Raw genomic sequence first — 15,416 nt, forward strand, 5'->3', positions numbered from 1 at the left:
TCACTGGGATTAAAGCTCTGTGCCACCATGCTGCTCTGAGGAAATTGCTTAAATCACATCACAAGGGTTGGCCCCTGATCCAACAGGGACAGTATCCCCATAAGGAGACAGCAGAAGTGTGCATGCACAAAGAAAAGTCCACATGACAAAGGAAGGATTTAGATATACGACTATTGATTCTAGCTGCAGCCAATGGTCTAAAACACAGGGGCACTTTAGAACAGTGACTTGAGCATCCAGTCAAGTGATGCTTGGAAAGTCTGGGATCCCATGGATTATAACAGCTATATTCTACACTGCGTTCCAAGGAAGAGAGAGAAAAAGAGTTCACAATAAAATTGGGTTGGAAACACCAAGAAGAGCAAACTAAGAGAGTCTGCATTACTGTGGAGGGATTTCCTGAAGACTTTAAGAGCTCCACAAATGTCCAAGTGGGAGAGATGGCACGTGATATTTCTCAAACTTATACTTTTCATCTGTAAGGCACGATCCTTCCTTGGATCACTTTTTCAGAGCTGATGAACCTAGCTCCCTGAAGGGCATATCCCTAGTGTTCTGGAAGATGTGAGCCAGGACTTGTTCTACTCCTGTGGAAACTGTGGTGCCCCACGGAGGGACTACAGTGTGGTGGGCAAAAAGTGGGTGGCTGTTATGGAGCGTTTGTGTGTTGATTAGGTGTTAATGGAGTCATAGTTGAGTCATGAGATGTTCCCATCATGGGACTAGTGTCCTTCTAAGAGGAGGAGGATATCTCAGCATTCCCCCCCCTGTGAGGTCACAGAGAGGCACCATCTGCAAGCCAGGAAGGGGCCTGGGTAAGCTAATCAACCTTGATCTTGGAGTTGCCATTTCCAGAGCTGTGAGAAATAAGTCTATTAAGTCACCCAGTCTATAGTGGTGGATTTTTTTGTTTTTATGGCAGACTGAATGAAAGCTGTGGCTCTGGACTTTGAACTGTGTGATCTCAAACAAATTCCTTAACCTCTCCAGACTTCAGTTCTCTCATTCATAAAATAAAGACAAAAAGAACAAGTACCTAGCTCCATGGGTTGTTCTGCAGATTATGTGCAAGAACTATGGTAAGCGGCAAGCACCGGGTTGGGGTGAGCACTCAGTGCAGAGCGAGCACCCAGTGAGGGCTGAGCACGCCACTCAGGGTGAATGCCTGGTGCAGGGAGGGCAGGTGAGCACCCAGCACTGGTCAGTTCATGTTAACTATCTCAAAGGGAAGTAGCTGGCTATGATGTGGTTACCCCCCTCCACGGACAGCACTCAGTAATTTCAGACAGATGAGCATAAAGAAAGGCCAGAAACATCTGCTACTCTTTTCAATTTCACTCTCAGGAATCATCATCTCCCTTGTGCCAGAAGCAAAGGTATACCTCTGCTCCCCTGGGGCAGATGGGCACTCACCTCCCTCCCTGTGTAAGTGGATGCATCAGTCCAACCGAGCAAGCTCTGAGAGGCCACCTTCATAATGAGATGCTATTTATAGTAAAAGACCCGTCACTGGGCCTGGGGTGTACTCAACAATGGAGTGGTTGCCTAACCCAAGACCCCAAGTTTGATCCCCAACACCTCAGGAAAAGACCAAAAAAACAAAACACACAAAAACAAAACAATCAAAAAAACCTTTACTGCCAAATAAAGATGACACAGAAATAGCAAAGAGCTTTATTTTCCTGTTGTTGCTTTCCAGCTTCATTTAGTTACCAACAACCTGAGGAATGTTTCTCTATGTCCTTTGGTTCCTGAATTGTTGATGCATCAACAGCCACAAACATTTCAACTTAAGGAGTAAACAAGTAGCTTTAGCTTCTCTTTAAAGGCCACTGGATCCCCGGAGGGTAACTGACAGGCCCTGAGTTCCCCACTGGGCGGGAGACGCCAGCAGGAGCTGGACCAGCACTTTTCTCCTGCAGCTCCATCCTCATCCCCAGGACCCTCCACAGACAACAGACAACAGGGAAAGAAACTTCCGTTTTCCTGTTTCTCAAAACCAAAAGCCTTAAGATCAACCAAACTTTCCAAAACAGGACACTTGCCAAGCCTTGCTGGGAACACAGTCATGTCCCACCCACCCCCAGGCTGTTGGTTTTAGGGCTCTACCATCTTTCTGGGTGTTCCCCTCACCTGTGAAGACTGCCTTCCTCAGGAAGAATCAACGGAAGTAGAAAAGAAAACCTACCCCTATGAAATCTGTGCCTCAGGCACAATCCAGAGAGTGAACATAAACAATACTGACACCTCACAGCCCAGGCTGTCCTCTGTGGCCACCCACAATCCCTGCCCACACCTTCCCTTCTGGACACACAGGCCCCATGGTCCTCAAGGACAAGTACCAAGAAGAGCCTGAGTGCCTCAGGGGTGTTGGAGCTGCTGTGGCTCCTCAGGGGGCACCTGGGGCTGGCACTGTGGGCACCACCAGGTGAGCCTCTGGAACCCGCCTGGGGGCCCAAGGGGCTCCTTGAGGAGCTGGTGCCCAGCAGGACACTGCTCCTTCCGGTAGATCTGCGTGTGCTGTGGCTTGCCCTGGAACTTTCCCTGAAGCCAGCCCATACTGAACTCCACCACATGGTCCACAAGGGCCTCCCGGCGAGAAGCACTCAGGAGCGAGCCCAGAGAAAGGGGATGGATCCTGGCTCTGTACAAGGCTTCATTCTTAATGATGTTCCCTGAAACAAAGCAGGGAAAGGGTGAGGAGGGACACGCCACATGCCACAGTGAAACCACCCCAAAGGGAGCAGAGCTGGTGTGATGGCGGGGAGCACGAGCTCTGTCACACAGGGGCCTCCGGGGCAGGGCGGCAGGCTCCGCGTCCATGCCCTCTGCAAAATGCATTTGGCCACGCTCCCCCTGAAGGCTGTTGTGAAGCAAAATGAAGTAACACATGTGGGTCCCACGTCACAGCCAAGAGGCTGCTAGAAGGGCCTGACTCCTGACCGCCTGCACTGGAATCCCAGCTCCACCAGATCCTACCATATGGCCCTGGCAGGTCCCTTGGCCTCTAAGTTTCAGTTTCCTCATCTGTAAAACAGGAATGGCTTTGCTGGTTTTTGTGAGCAGTCAGTGAGACGTCACCTAAGAATGCTGAGCTCAGTGGCTGGTGGAAACATGAACTGTTCCATGCAGAGTTTAGGAGGTCTTATTCAATTATTTGTCTATTCCTGCCTCATTCTTTATGAAGCCAGCCTCAACCCCTTCTTCCAGAATCAATGCCTCTCTTCAAAATATCCCCCCAGTTTCTCTCTTTAACCCTACTGGGCCTTTATTATACCCCACCTCATCTCAGGGGAACTGGCCTGGTTTGCTGAGCCTTTTTAAACAATGGCTGTGTTAGGCTAAGAAGGCAAGTTTACCAGAGGGCAGGGGTGCAGTAGGTTTGGGGGAATGGATGAATGAAGTGACTGCCCTTTCCTGTTAGTGAACAGAGGACTCCCAGCTGCCTGCAGACCCTGGCCCCGTGCCTCTCGGTGCCAGGATGGCACTAGGCAGTGGAGGACACCAGGGGCACAGGCACGGCCCCTGCCCTTCAGGAGGTCACGCCCTAATGCACCTCAGGAAGCATAGGCTAAGAATCCAGTCAGGGTACAAATTCTGAAGCAGAAGTTAGAAAATGCTTATCTAACCACCTCTTGTTTTAGGGGCAAAAGGTAGTAACAGATATTGAACCCAGGGGTGCTTAACCACTGAGCCACATCCCCAGCCCTCTTTTGTATTTTATTTTCAGACAGTGTCTCACTAAGCTGCTTAGGGACTTGCTAAGTTGCTGAGGCTGAGTTTAATCCTCCAGCCTCAGCCTTCTGAGCCACTGGGATTACAGGCGAGCATCACATGCCCGGCTCTAATGACTAAATACTAACTTATGAAAGAAATATAATGCTAAATTACCAATCATCCATTTTACATCCTGAGATTCTGTGTAATTTTAAAGACCAGGGAAGCTAAAGAGATAAAGTCATCACTTCAAGACCAACAGAACTATCCTCAGGACTCGAGACTCCCAGATGAATGACTTTTCCATTGGACGACTCTGAGGGACTCCCCCCTGACCCGTCAGTCATACCTAACCCTGAGAAGTATCTCTGGTTCAACAGTGTATAGCACACAGGCTGAGCCTGGCCCAGAGCCTCCAAGGCTTGTCCTCGATGGAACTTTTCAGACAAGATGTCACAGGTAGGTTTGATCACAGGAGAAGGGCTCCAACACATCTGGCAATTATAAAATGCCAGGAAGCCACCACCACCAAAGTGTAGGACCAACCTGGAAGAAAGAACAAACCACATGCACATGAGCTTCCACTGTGTCAGGTCACACTACGCTGCGACTCTGACGAACCTGGGGAAAGCCAGGCCTTGAAGAGAAAATGGACAGCTCTGTCAGAGTCACAGACATCACAGAGCTAAATGGAGTCGTTAGAACAAAACATACACATGGGTTTATTTTTTCTGAGTATCTTCTGTTCACAGAAGAAAACCTGGAAAACAGAACAGCTCAAAGTTCAGGGGGTCTGACGACCTAGAACACAAAAAGGGGGCTCACCAGTAAGGAACACAGAGAAATGGCTGCAGTGAGGCTCTACCTCCAGCCCCAGGCTAGATTTACCAAAAAAGACCCAACTCCCCTGAGCTGTCAGGGACAGAGCACAAAGTTATAAATGCTGATAAAGAAATGATGGCAACCTCAAGGACAGCTAATCAGAGCAGAACTGCCTCCACATCTGAAGGGGAAGATCCCTGAGCCCATGCCTTGGATGGAGTGAGTGTCCCTGGGGAGAGCTGGGACCAGGAGAACCCACTCTCAGTGCCCAGGAAACCACTCCAAGAAAAGATACATACCCAGCAAAAATCACACCAGCAATGGTCTCAATGGGGGAGATGGGGAGGAGGTGAAGAAGTGAGCAATGGAATTCTGTAACAGGTGCCATGGGACATCAATGGATCGTGATTATGACAGTGCACCTAAGAACCATGGCGCCAGGATCAGGAAAGAGTTCTTGAAATAAAAGATATCCCTTTTAATGTTATTTAATGTATAGTTATAATATAATGATATTAATTAATTTAATAACCTGGAACTGAAAATCCAAATCAGCTTGACAAACTCTGAAACTGGGGTGAATATGATAGAAAATTATTAACAAGTAGAAATACTCTAAAAGATTGATCTGAAAGGTGGGGATAGTAAGCAAAAACAGTTTTAATTTTTATGTTAGTAAAATCTGGATGGTTAGAGCTGCAGTGGGGCACAACCATAATGCCAGCAACTGGGGAGGCAGAGGCAGGAGGATCCCTAGTTTGAAGCCAGCGGTGGGATCCTGTCTCAAAATAAAAGAATTAAACAGGACCGGGGCTGCAGCTCAGTGGTAGAGCGCCCCTGGGTTCAATCACCTGTACTGCAATTAATAAATAAGTAAAAACTAAAAAAAAAGACCCTAAACTCCAAAACATTTAGAAATTAATTAAGAAACAGTCTTCCATAAAGAAAGATTATATAAAGCAATAATTATTTTCTTCAAAGACCAAAAAAGAGTATAAAACTCAGGCAAGCCTGGTAGGGAAAAAAAAAAAGGACAGAGCCAACTATAAAATACGAACAACAAGAAGGAACTTGACAAGAGGGTAACAGAAGAGGACAATACGTGTTCACTCTGTGACCACCAGGGTGAGCTCCGGAGAGAGCCTGTTTCAGGGAGAGAGGTCCAGTTTCCCAGCTTGTGACTAATTCCAACATAGCACCTTGCCAGGTGTGGCCAGCAGGGAACCCAGCTGGGGCCCTGAGCAAGCCGTCCACTCAGCAGAAGCCTAAAAGCGGCTCCTCCCTCTGGCTGCTCCTGGGTGTGTATAAAGCCTGAAACTGCAGCTGCTTTTTGCTGCTGGCCCAAGGAAACAACCCAGGAGTGGCAATGTGCAAAGCCAGGAGAGTCTCAGGAACAGGAGGCAGGACTCAGAACCCAGCCAGCTCCAGAGAGCCTCCCTCGGACCTCCTGAGCTACCTGAGCTGCCGAAAGCATCCTGTGGGCCCTACATGATACTGTAAGCAAAGACAAAGTTTGAAACCTAAAAGCAAAATTTGAAAATAGAAAAGTCAGGAGGATCACAAGTCTGAGGCCAGCCTGGGCAATTTAACATGATCTTGGCTCAAAATACAATAAAAAGGTCTGGAGATGCAACTAAGTGGAAGAATGCTTGTTAGCAGGCATGAGGCCTTGGGTTCAATTCCCAGCACCACCACCTAAAAAACCCAAAACAACAACAACAAAAACCCTTCAGGTGACTCTGGAGTAGACGGGACCTCTTTAGTCAGAGGGAAACTTAGGAGTGACCAAGAAAAACACTGTTGACTACATAAACAGTAAAAACCCCAAATGTCAAAAAGCATCATAAACATAGTCAAAGGACACCAGAGAGCCTCAAACAATAGAGGCAGCACATATCACAGAGGCTACCAGACTGAACGTCCACGAGCTTCAACAAATTGATAAAAAGTACACAAAGGACCCAAAGCTAGCGAGAAGGCAGCCAAGCCAGCGCTTCTGTACAGCCCCGAAAACTTGCAGCCACAGAACATTCCTTGTCTTCACCAGCAACTCCCCTCTGGCACGAGCCCCAAGGAAATAACCCAAAACACGGAGATGGCTGCACAAAGTCATTTTTATCAACATTCATAGATTAAAACCTGGGCAAACCTGTCCCCAAGTTCAGAGAGCAAGAGTTGAGGCATGAAATGCTCTTCAGAGACCATCTGCCCTCAAGTTCCTCGTGTGTTGGAAACTCCCCTTCTCCAGGCCACCCCAGGGAGTCACGATCTCCCCCTCAGGTGCAGACCGCAGCCTACTTCCCAACCTGGGTAAATACCACAGCCTCTTCTGTCTCCTAAACAGCAGGTGCTAGGGTTGGCCATCCACCTGAGCGTGACCCCCCACACCCAGCACCACACCCTGCCACGGTGGGGACCACAGGAATACTGCAGACCCTGCCAAGAACCCAACACCCACACCGTTACCTGGGCACAGGATCCCTCCAGTCACCTCTCTTGTTGGCTTTCGTGGCTCTGGAGAACTCATTCACCCAGACACTGCCAAACAGACCAAAGCTGACCTGCAGCCACTGTGGGGCTCCTGTTGCAGGGCCATCTGTCCCCAGACCCTCGGGAACATCTGATCCACTGGGGTCAAGCTCCACAGACGGACAGGATTCATCAGAGGTTTTGAGTCTGCTGGGCCCCAAGGCTGGCTCTGGGGCCACAGTCTCTTCCTTCCTTGCTCCTTTCTGTGGAGGCTCTGGCAGTGGGTTGCTACCAGGGGACCCCGATTCTTCATCTGGATCAAATCTAAGGAATAATTTTTTTCCATGAACCTAGGAAAAAATGAACATGGATCTAAGCTTTACAGACCCAAAAAGGAGCTAAGGGCTACACAGTTACCCAACTGCCCACTGACTCCTTCTCCTTGCTGTGAAGCTGCCCCAGATTGCGTATCTGGGTCCTGCCTTTTGATCTTTTTGCTGTGGTGGTGTGGCCAGTTGGCCCATGGCTTTCAAAGTGACTGGAAGCAACTGGAAGAATTAGATTAGTAAAAGACAGACCTATACCAGTCAGCACAGCCACCCTAGAATATCTGAGCAGAACTGTTCCCAATGTTTTCAGGAATTGGCTAAGAAATGAGCACAAACCAGGTGCCTTGGCCACACCTGTAATCCCAGTGGCTCTGGAGTCCGAGGCAGGAGGATCATGAGTTCAAAGCCAGCCTCAGCAAAAGGCAAGGTACTAAGAAACTCAGGGGGACCTTGTCTCTAAATAAAATACAAAAAAAGGGCTGGGGATGTGTGTGGCTCAGTGGTTGAGTGCCCCTGAGCTCAATCTCTGGTACCAAAAAAAAAAAAAAAGAAATGCAAATTATCATTCTTCTATTCCACTCATACTACATGTCTTTATTCTAGAATTAATCAGTGTGTGCACAGCCATGGACTGTGGCTGAAGACAACACACTGTGAGATCCAGTATCTTTTTCCCACCTTCTGCCCAGCAAACCAGACTTGACAAAATAGCTACAAGTGAATTCACAATTAAAATAGATATATAATCACTTGCCAGATCCTTGTATGAAGTGTGTGCACACCCAGATTCCAGGATGAGTCTTTTCCACGCAGCCTGAAATCCAGGAAGCCTTTCAGTGATCAAACCAACCCATCTGCCTTTAATGCTGGAAGTGCTTGTGTTACTTTTTGACCGTCAAAGGTACATCAAGATTATTGTTTTGATACGACCTACAATCTGTCCATTAGTTAAAAACTACAACGGTAGCCTCTCGGCAGACTATATCACCTGTCTAATAATAGTTTATCTGCAGAATAATTTGTCTGGAAATTCGAGCACAGATTATTTTCTGCCACATATTAGGGCATAACTGGGCGTGCACATGCACACACTGAACAAGGAATTAAGTGGACATATTAGAATTTATTCCAGAAAATACTTTCTCAGTGTAAATTTGCCAGTATTGAAATAATTCTGATTAAAATATTTGTCAATCAAGTGTCATACATGCCTATAACCCCAGCAGCTCAGGAGGCTGAGGCAGGAGGAAGATAAGTTCAAGGCCAGCCTGGGCAACTTAACCCAGTCTCAAAAAATAAAAAGTAAAAAAAAAAAAAAAAAAAAAAAGCACAAAAACAAAAGTACACAATTAAAAAAATAATAAATAATAAAAAGGCTGAAGATGTACCTTGGTGGTAAAGTGCCGGTGTTAATCCTTAGTACAATAATAAATAAAGTATTTGTTAAACCTTCCTCAAGGTCAAAACATTTACAGTCAAAAAGGGCTGGTCAGGATGTCCTTGTACCCTCTCCAACCATGCCAATTTCTGCTATGCTTCTTTTAAGTGCCAGGACACTGCAGTCACTTCAATTCACTAATCATTGACAACTTGCAGTATGCCTGACAGTGGGAGACTCCAGTCCTTCCCTCTAGGGGCTTCATATTTTAAAAGGGAGATAACTTTTTCACAGCTGTGAAAGCAGAAGCAACCAGGTGTCCTCCAAGAGATGAATGGGTAACATAACATGGTATGTCCATAACAGAACAGTGTTGCATTAAAAATGAAAGAATTTGGGGGGCTGGGGTTGTAGCTGGGTTCCATCCTCAGCACCACTAAAAATAAATAAATAAAGCTAATTGGGTTCTGAGTTTCAGCTAGGAAAGATTTAAAAAGATCTATCGATCTACCCAACAATACCATGAACATAATTAACTGAATACTGAACCATACACTTATAAAAGGTTGGTTAAGATGGTAAATTTTGTTATGTGTTTTTTGTTGTTGTTTTTCTTTTTTTGACACAATAAAAAGAAAAAGTAAGACACACACCAGAGACTAGGAGAACATGGAAAGAAGTGTTGGTGAGCACAAGAAGGTCCACTCTGTGAGTTACCAAGAGGCCCAGCAATTCCAGACCCATGGGAACTGAAACCACACACCCACACGAACACTTGCACATCAGTGTCCACAGCAGATTACTCCAATTATCCATCAGCTGATGAATGGACATCATCAATCATAAAATATGGCATACCCATGTAGTGGAAGCTATTCAGCAACAAAAAGGATTAAAGTACTGAGACCTGCTATAATATACATGAATCTGACATCATATTAAGAAGCCAGTCATCAAAGAAACACATACTACATGATTCCACACATATAAAATGTCCCAAAGAGGCAAGTCTACAGAAAGAGAGTAGATTAGTGGTTGCTGAAGGCTGGAGTAAAATGGGATGACTGCTAATGGGCACAGAGGTTTTTTGGGTGTAACATAAATATTCTGGGGCTGAGGGTAGAGCTCAGTGGTAGAGAGCATGCCTTGCATGCGAGAAGCCCTGGGTTTAACCCCCAGCACTGCCAAAAAAAAAATTAAAAGATTCTAAAACGAATCATGGAAAACTCAGTAAATATACTAAAAACTACTGAATTATGAAGTTTAACTGGGCAGACTGTGTGTTTTGCAAATTATATCTCAATAAAGCTGTTATAAATTTTTTAAAATGTTTTTTTAGTTGTCAATGGACCTTTATTTATTTATATGTGGTGCTGAGAATCAAACCCAGTGCCTCACCTGCTAGGCAAGCGCTCTACCACTGAGCTATAACCACAGCCCAAAGCTGTTACAAATTTTTAATTGGCGGGTTGGTTAAGATTCTAAGTATGGGGCTGTAGCCCAGTGGTAGAGTGCTTGCGTTGCATGCATGGGACACTGGGCTCAATCCTCTGTACCACATAAAAATAAACAAATAACATAAAGCCATGCTGTCCACCTACAACTACAAAAAAAATTAAAAAATAAAAAGTCCAAGTAAGCTAGTGGCAGAGCACCCGCCTAGCACGAACAAGACCCTGAGTTGGATCCCCAGCACCACAAAAGAAAAAAAGTCAAAGTATGTAGCAACATTTGAGTCCTAAACCCACCTCCAACCCACGGAAATGGGTGGAATACGGACCTCAACAGCCACACAAGGACTGCGAGCTCTGAATGTCCCATCACAGGAGCTGCATGAGTCACCTTCTGAGTCTGCTATGAGCAGTCAAGACAATTCCTACCCAGAAAGCAGAGAGCTGAAGAGGAAGGTGTCTGACAAACGGCTTGCAGAGTAGAACCCATCTTGTTTACTCCCCGTCCCTCTTCCTGTCTATAATTCCTTCTCAGACTGAAATGCCCATTTCCCCCTGAGTCTATCTAAATCCTCCAGTCTTCAAAGTTCAACTCAAGCCCCACCTCCTCCAGGTGACAGGATGCCCCCTACGTGAGGTCCTCACTGGGCTCTTAACCTTGAGATCCACTCCTCCCCATTAAGCACCGCTGTCAGTTTCCCTGTGGAGATACAAGTCTTTCCTTCCGCATCTGGTTCTGCATTCCTCAGGGGCAGGGACAGAAAAACAGACAGGTAGGAAAAGGTGCTCCTGAGAGCCCCATTAAGCAGCTCCCCAAGGCCACCTCCTTGGGCCTTTCTTGGGTTCCCACAATACAGATTCTGCCTTAGCTTGCTGCGAAACCAGCTCTGGGTCCACCTTCAAGCACTCTTGTCGCACATTCTTCTGTCCACACTGCCATTTGATAATCTTCTCTGAGTCCCAGCTCTGTGACAAGCACTGTGATAAATGCGGGGGGTCCAGAGACAAGGGACCACACCCTGCAGCTACAAACCTCCCATGACAGTCTGTACAAAGAGACCACAGCCTGGAGTTTGGAAGACCTGGCTCCACAATATGGATAGTTCTCTGAAACATGTAACTCATGGGTGAAAATGGAAGGATAAAGTCCACTTGCCGTAGCAGCAAGCCAGTGCCTCGTCCCCACGACTGAATCAAACACTCTAAAGCTAAGAGACTTGCTTAAGAGCTCCCAGCTAAGCAGCAACACAGTCTACTGAGTTTACTCTGTGGCCTGCAAACATTTACCCTGTGCCTCCTATGAGTTGGGTGTCCAGCTAAGCACTCAGGACACAAGGTTTATCCGTCTCCCTCACACCACAAGCAGCACAAATTCAGGAATAGGTACAACAGGAGGAAGTTCAGGTGTCCTCCTGGAGAGGAGTCTCACCCAGTGTCAAGCTTCTCCGAGGACAGATGGCCAAGTAGAAATCACCATGGTAAACTGAGGGGGGCAGATAGGAGAAAAGGGAAAACCTGCTCATGCAGGGGAGCAGCATATCAAAACCCTGGGCAAGAATGACCCGAGCTGGGTGATCAAAGACAGACTGGGGTGGGTACAAAGGCAAGAGAGGCATGCAGGGGTCAGATCACAGAGCCAGTGAGCCACCTGAAGGAATTCTGACTCCTGCTCAAGAAAAAGATGGACGGTTTGAACCCAGACCTGCAGCAATCCTCTTTTCTTTCATCCCCACTGGCACAAGGATCAAACTTGGTTCCCAGCCCAAAGCTGAACATCAGACACAGTTTGAATAGTCAGAATGTCTCCAAACTCTGAATGGGGGTCTCCAGCTCATGCCTCTGTGATCTTCAGAGCCCACAGTCCACGTAATGCCCACTTCTGACTGGGAAACGTCAGACTGAAAGACCAGGACCCATATGGAGTCCTGCAGTGGTTGTCCAGGGCCAATGGGAGGGATAGAATGAGACCTCTTGGGGCAGATTCCAGGGGAGGCACAGGATGGGCTAAGGGAGCCTGACTTGCAGAGGATACAGAACTCACCTGGGTGTCCTGGAGCCACAGAGACTGAAGGGTGGCAGGGTATAGCTTCTTACTGCTGCCCCCTGTCTTGACCACCTGCTGGCCCACAAAGGGAGAGATCAAATGGTGAAATTTCCTCACAGATGGTCCTTCTGGCATCTCTGCAGGCAGAAACAGGCAGAAGAGACCTTAGCTCATTCTCTCTAGCACTCCTCATTCTCCCAGCTCTTAGCAGCCGGTTCCTGCCACAAACTTTAACAGTCTATATGGTCAAAGAGAGAGCGCAGCGGGGCAGGGACCCATCAGAGGAAGACAAGCCACAGAAGGGTGTGGGTCCACTTCTCAGGAATGAGTTCCCAACTCCTCTTGCCTTTTCTTCATTCAGCACACACCAACAGCGTGCTAGCCATCACATCATGGGTGCCACCCACTTCGGTGGCCACCTGGGGAACGACTCTCATTGCCTTCTGCCTGGACTGTGCGCTCCTAACTCATCTCCAGCTCTGTCCTCCTCCCCCTCCCCACTTCCCGAAACAATCACTCCAACCCTCTGTGCTGAGGGATCCCCCCACTTTTAGGGGACAATGGGACCTGGTCCTCCTGTGACCAGCCCTCAGGTAGGGGAGATGTGCATGAGATCTGCTCGGCCCTGGGGTCCAAGGGGCGGCCACAATGCAGAGAGCACCCAGAACCCACAAATGCAGACACTGGCCAAGCCAGTTGAGAGCAGAAAGGGGCAGTGCCCAGCAATTATCAAACATTTTTTTTGATAATTAATTAATAATTAATAATTTTTGTTGTAGCAAAAATTAATTGCTACAACAATTATCCCTGACCACCAGGAAGCAACACTGGTCTCCTGCAGTGTCTTGCAGGCCATTTGTGACCTTGACCCAATCATCCAAGTTCACTGAGAGCCCCCTGTGTGAGGCAGTCTGAGTGTTCTGCACATCCCATCCTCACTCAGGGCACTACTAATACACCTGTTTCCTCAGCACAAGTTATGTGCTGTAAGTCATGGTGAAAATTACTCAGGTATCTGGCAGGTGGCAGCTATTACTTCAGTGATTCTAACAAAAAATTTAAAATATTTTTTTAAATTGAAGATGTCTCTAACATTCCAGGAATTCTCATAACTTCCTCAGCAGCACATTCCATAATATGCATCTTAAAATCCGTGACACTTCATATTCTCTGAAAGTGATAATGTTCCTCCTACTCAGACCCTTAAGGGAAAACTGTGGGCCGAAAGGCCGCTTGCCAGAAAAACCGACCTTCACCAGTTCTGAGCCCGACTGCCTCCCACACAGAAAGCTTCCCGAAAAGCCACCCTTTGCAAGGCACCCACATCTTGAATCTCTCGGCTCATGGACAGGTTTAAGTATTTTGATGGAGGAGAAGTGGCCGCAAGATGAGAACCGAGGGTCCCTTCCCGCAGGACAGTTACAGCCAGGTCGCCAGGCTGGGTGACAGGCGAGGAAGGGGAATAAAAGGTCTTCGCTGCTGTTTCCAAGGCAAACTGCTCCCCAAGGAGAGTCTAAGATGACTGCCTTTCCAACTCTTTACGCGGTTCGGGGGAGAAGGGGGCGCAGAGACTGGAATGAGGGTCCCTGGAACTCCCGGGACAGAGGCGCCGTGGTCAACACGCAAAAAGGAAATGAATTCGGCCAGGGTGTGGTGCCTTTAAGAGGCGCTTCTCAATTTTTCTGTAACTGCGTTTTCACAGTCACGCACCTACGAGGCGCAGGAGCCAGACTCGGGCCCAGAGGCCCCGGCACCGGCCGGGCAGGAAGCCAGGGGCGGCGCGGCCCCGTCCTTCTACTCCACCTTTCGGGCAGGCGGCGGTCCAGGGCCGGACTCACCGGTCGCGGTAGGCGACCCCTCGGCCAGCCCCAGCTCCGCGGAGCACACGCCCGTCCCCTGGGTCTCCGCGGACGTGGGCGGGGAGGACCCGCGCCCCGGAACTGGGAGGTCCGCTCCGGGGGCGGGGCAGGGGCGGGGCTCTGCCCTGGGGGCGTGGTAATCCCCGCCCGGGGTGGGCGTGGCGCTCTGCCCGGGAGCGCGGGCTCCGCCCCTGGGGTGGGCGTGCTGCTCGGTCCTGGGGGCGAGGGGCGGGCAATTCCTCCCCCCCACTCCCCCGCCCCCCGGAGGTGGGCGTGGAGTTCTGTCCTGAGGAGCGGGCCGCGCCCCCGGGGTGAGCGTGCACCTGCCCCCCCCCTCCGTGGTGGGGGCGGAGTCTTCCCCAGGGTGTGTGCGCTTGGAGTTCTGTATTGGGGGACAGGACCTCTTCCCTGGATTCGGGGCGCTGGAAGCAGGGCCGGTGGCAGATGGACAGGAGTAAAGGGCAAAAAGCGAGGTGGAAAAAAGATTCTGGAATTGAGAAAGCAAAACACTCTTTTATTTATTTACTGTCTCATAAGGACAGTTACAGAGAAAAGTCTTGAGCTCCAAATGGGACAGTCTTTGAGTGGTTCAGGCCTTGACTCAGGCTAATGCAGTAATAATGGGGGAAAGGAAACAGATTGTCAAGAAATTCCTATGAAGTTTTTATTTGTTTTTTCAGTGCTGGAATTCAACCCACTGCCTCAGGCATGCTAGGTAAATGCTCTCACACTGAGATATGCTCCCAGACCCCTTTTTAAAGGATGGGCTATTTTACTTTATATGATTTTAATATTATTTTTATTGTAAGCAAATTTTGCTTTAAAATATTAGTATAAAGGGGGCTGGGGATATAGCTCAATTGGTAGAGTGCTTGCCTTGCATGCACAAGGCCCTGGTTTCAGTCCCCAGGACCAAAACAAAACAAAACAGTGTAAAGCTGAGTGATAGTCCCAGCTACTGGGAGACTGAGCAGAAAATTATTACTTGAGCCCAGGATTTGGAGGCCATCCTGAGTAATATAGGTATCAGTTTCCCTATAAAAAAGTGTATTGATTTTTTTATTTGAAAGAATAAAGGCAATAAAGTAATAGGCTATTCAAAGATAATTACATTCTGTTGTTATTTCTCCAAGGCGAACAGGGAGCCAGCATTTTCGAGTTAGTAAGCAAGGAAGTTTGGAAAATGCTGAGCAGGTGTTCAGGAAACGGCCAGGATGGCAGTTCCAGTACCCTAATGGAGGGCCCTGAGAGGATTTATCTGGCATAGGGAGCCAGGCCCAGTCCCTGAACACAATATAGGTGGCCTCCATGGTGTCACCTACTTAAGGGCTAGGGCAGGTAAAGAGA

General features: G+C 48.1%; 1 protein-coding gene across 4 annotated transcripts; it reads right to left on the reverse strand.

Moving 5' to 3' along the window:
- Positions 1-1,616: 1,616 nt before the first annotated feature.
- Positions 1,617-14,156, reverse strand: Neil2 (nei like DNA glycosylase 2). 4 transcript variants are annotated; one of them, XM_046459337.2, is made up of 5 exons: positions 14,049-14,156; positions 12,208-12,347; positions 7,006-7,358; positions 4,067-4,263; positions 1,617-2,675 (listed from the first exon to the last, which is right to left on the reverse strand). In XM_046459337.2, exons 2-5 carry the CDS (start codon positions 12,343-12,345, stop codon positions 2,362-2,364), a joined length of 1,002 nt encoding a protein of 333 aa, XP_046315293.1. In that variant the 5' UTR covers positions 12,346-12,347; positions 14,049-14,156; the 3' UTR covers positions 1,617-2,361. The 4 variants fall into 4 exon arrangements, with proteins under 4 accessions (XP_046315293.1, XP_046315291.1, XP_046315292.1 ...); XM_046459335.2 differs by having other exon boundaries at positions 13,921-14,148; XM_046459336.2 differs by lacking the exon at positions 14,049-14,156 and adding an exon at positions 13,535-13,908.
- Positions 14,157-15,416: the final 1,260 nt, after the last annotated feature.

The sequence above is a fragment of the Marmota monax genome, unplaced genomic scaffold, assembly GCF_021218885.2.
Source record: "Marmota monax isolate L192 unplaced genomic scaffold, Marmota_monax_Labrador192_F-V1.1 WCK01_AAM20220418_F8-fsc00288, whole genome shotgun sequence".
In the NCBI taxonomy this organism is placed as follows: Eukaryota; Metazoa; Chordata; class Mammalia; order Rodentia; family Sciuridae; genus Marmota; species Marmota monax.

Bases quoted from the DNA above. Each gene is read 5' to 3' on its own strand.
- Neil2 (XM_046459334.2), bottom strand. From the start codon at position 13,536: ATGTGGGTGCCTTGCAAAGGGTGGCTTTTCGGGAAGCTTTCTGTGTGG. The intron at 12,348-13,460 runs GTCGGTTTTTCT...TTCTGCCTGCAG, and splicing joins CGGGCTCAGAACTGGTGAAG to AGATGCCAGAAGGACCATCT. The intron at 2,676-4,066 runs GTATGACTGACG...GCTTTGTTTCAG, and splicing joins GAGATACTTCTCAGGGTTAG to GGAACATCATTAAGAATGAA.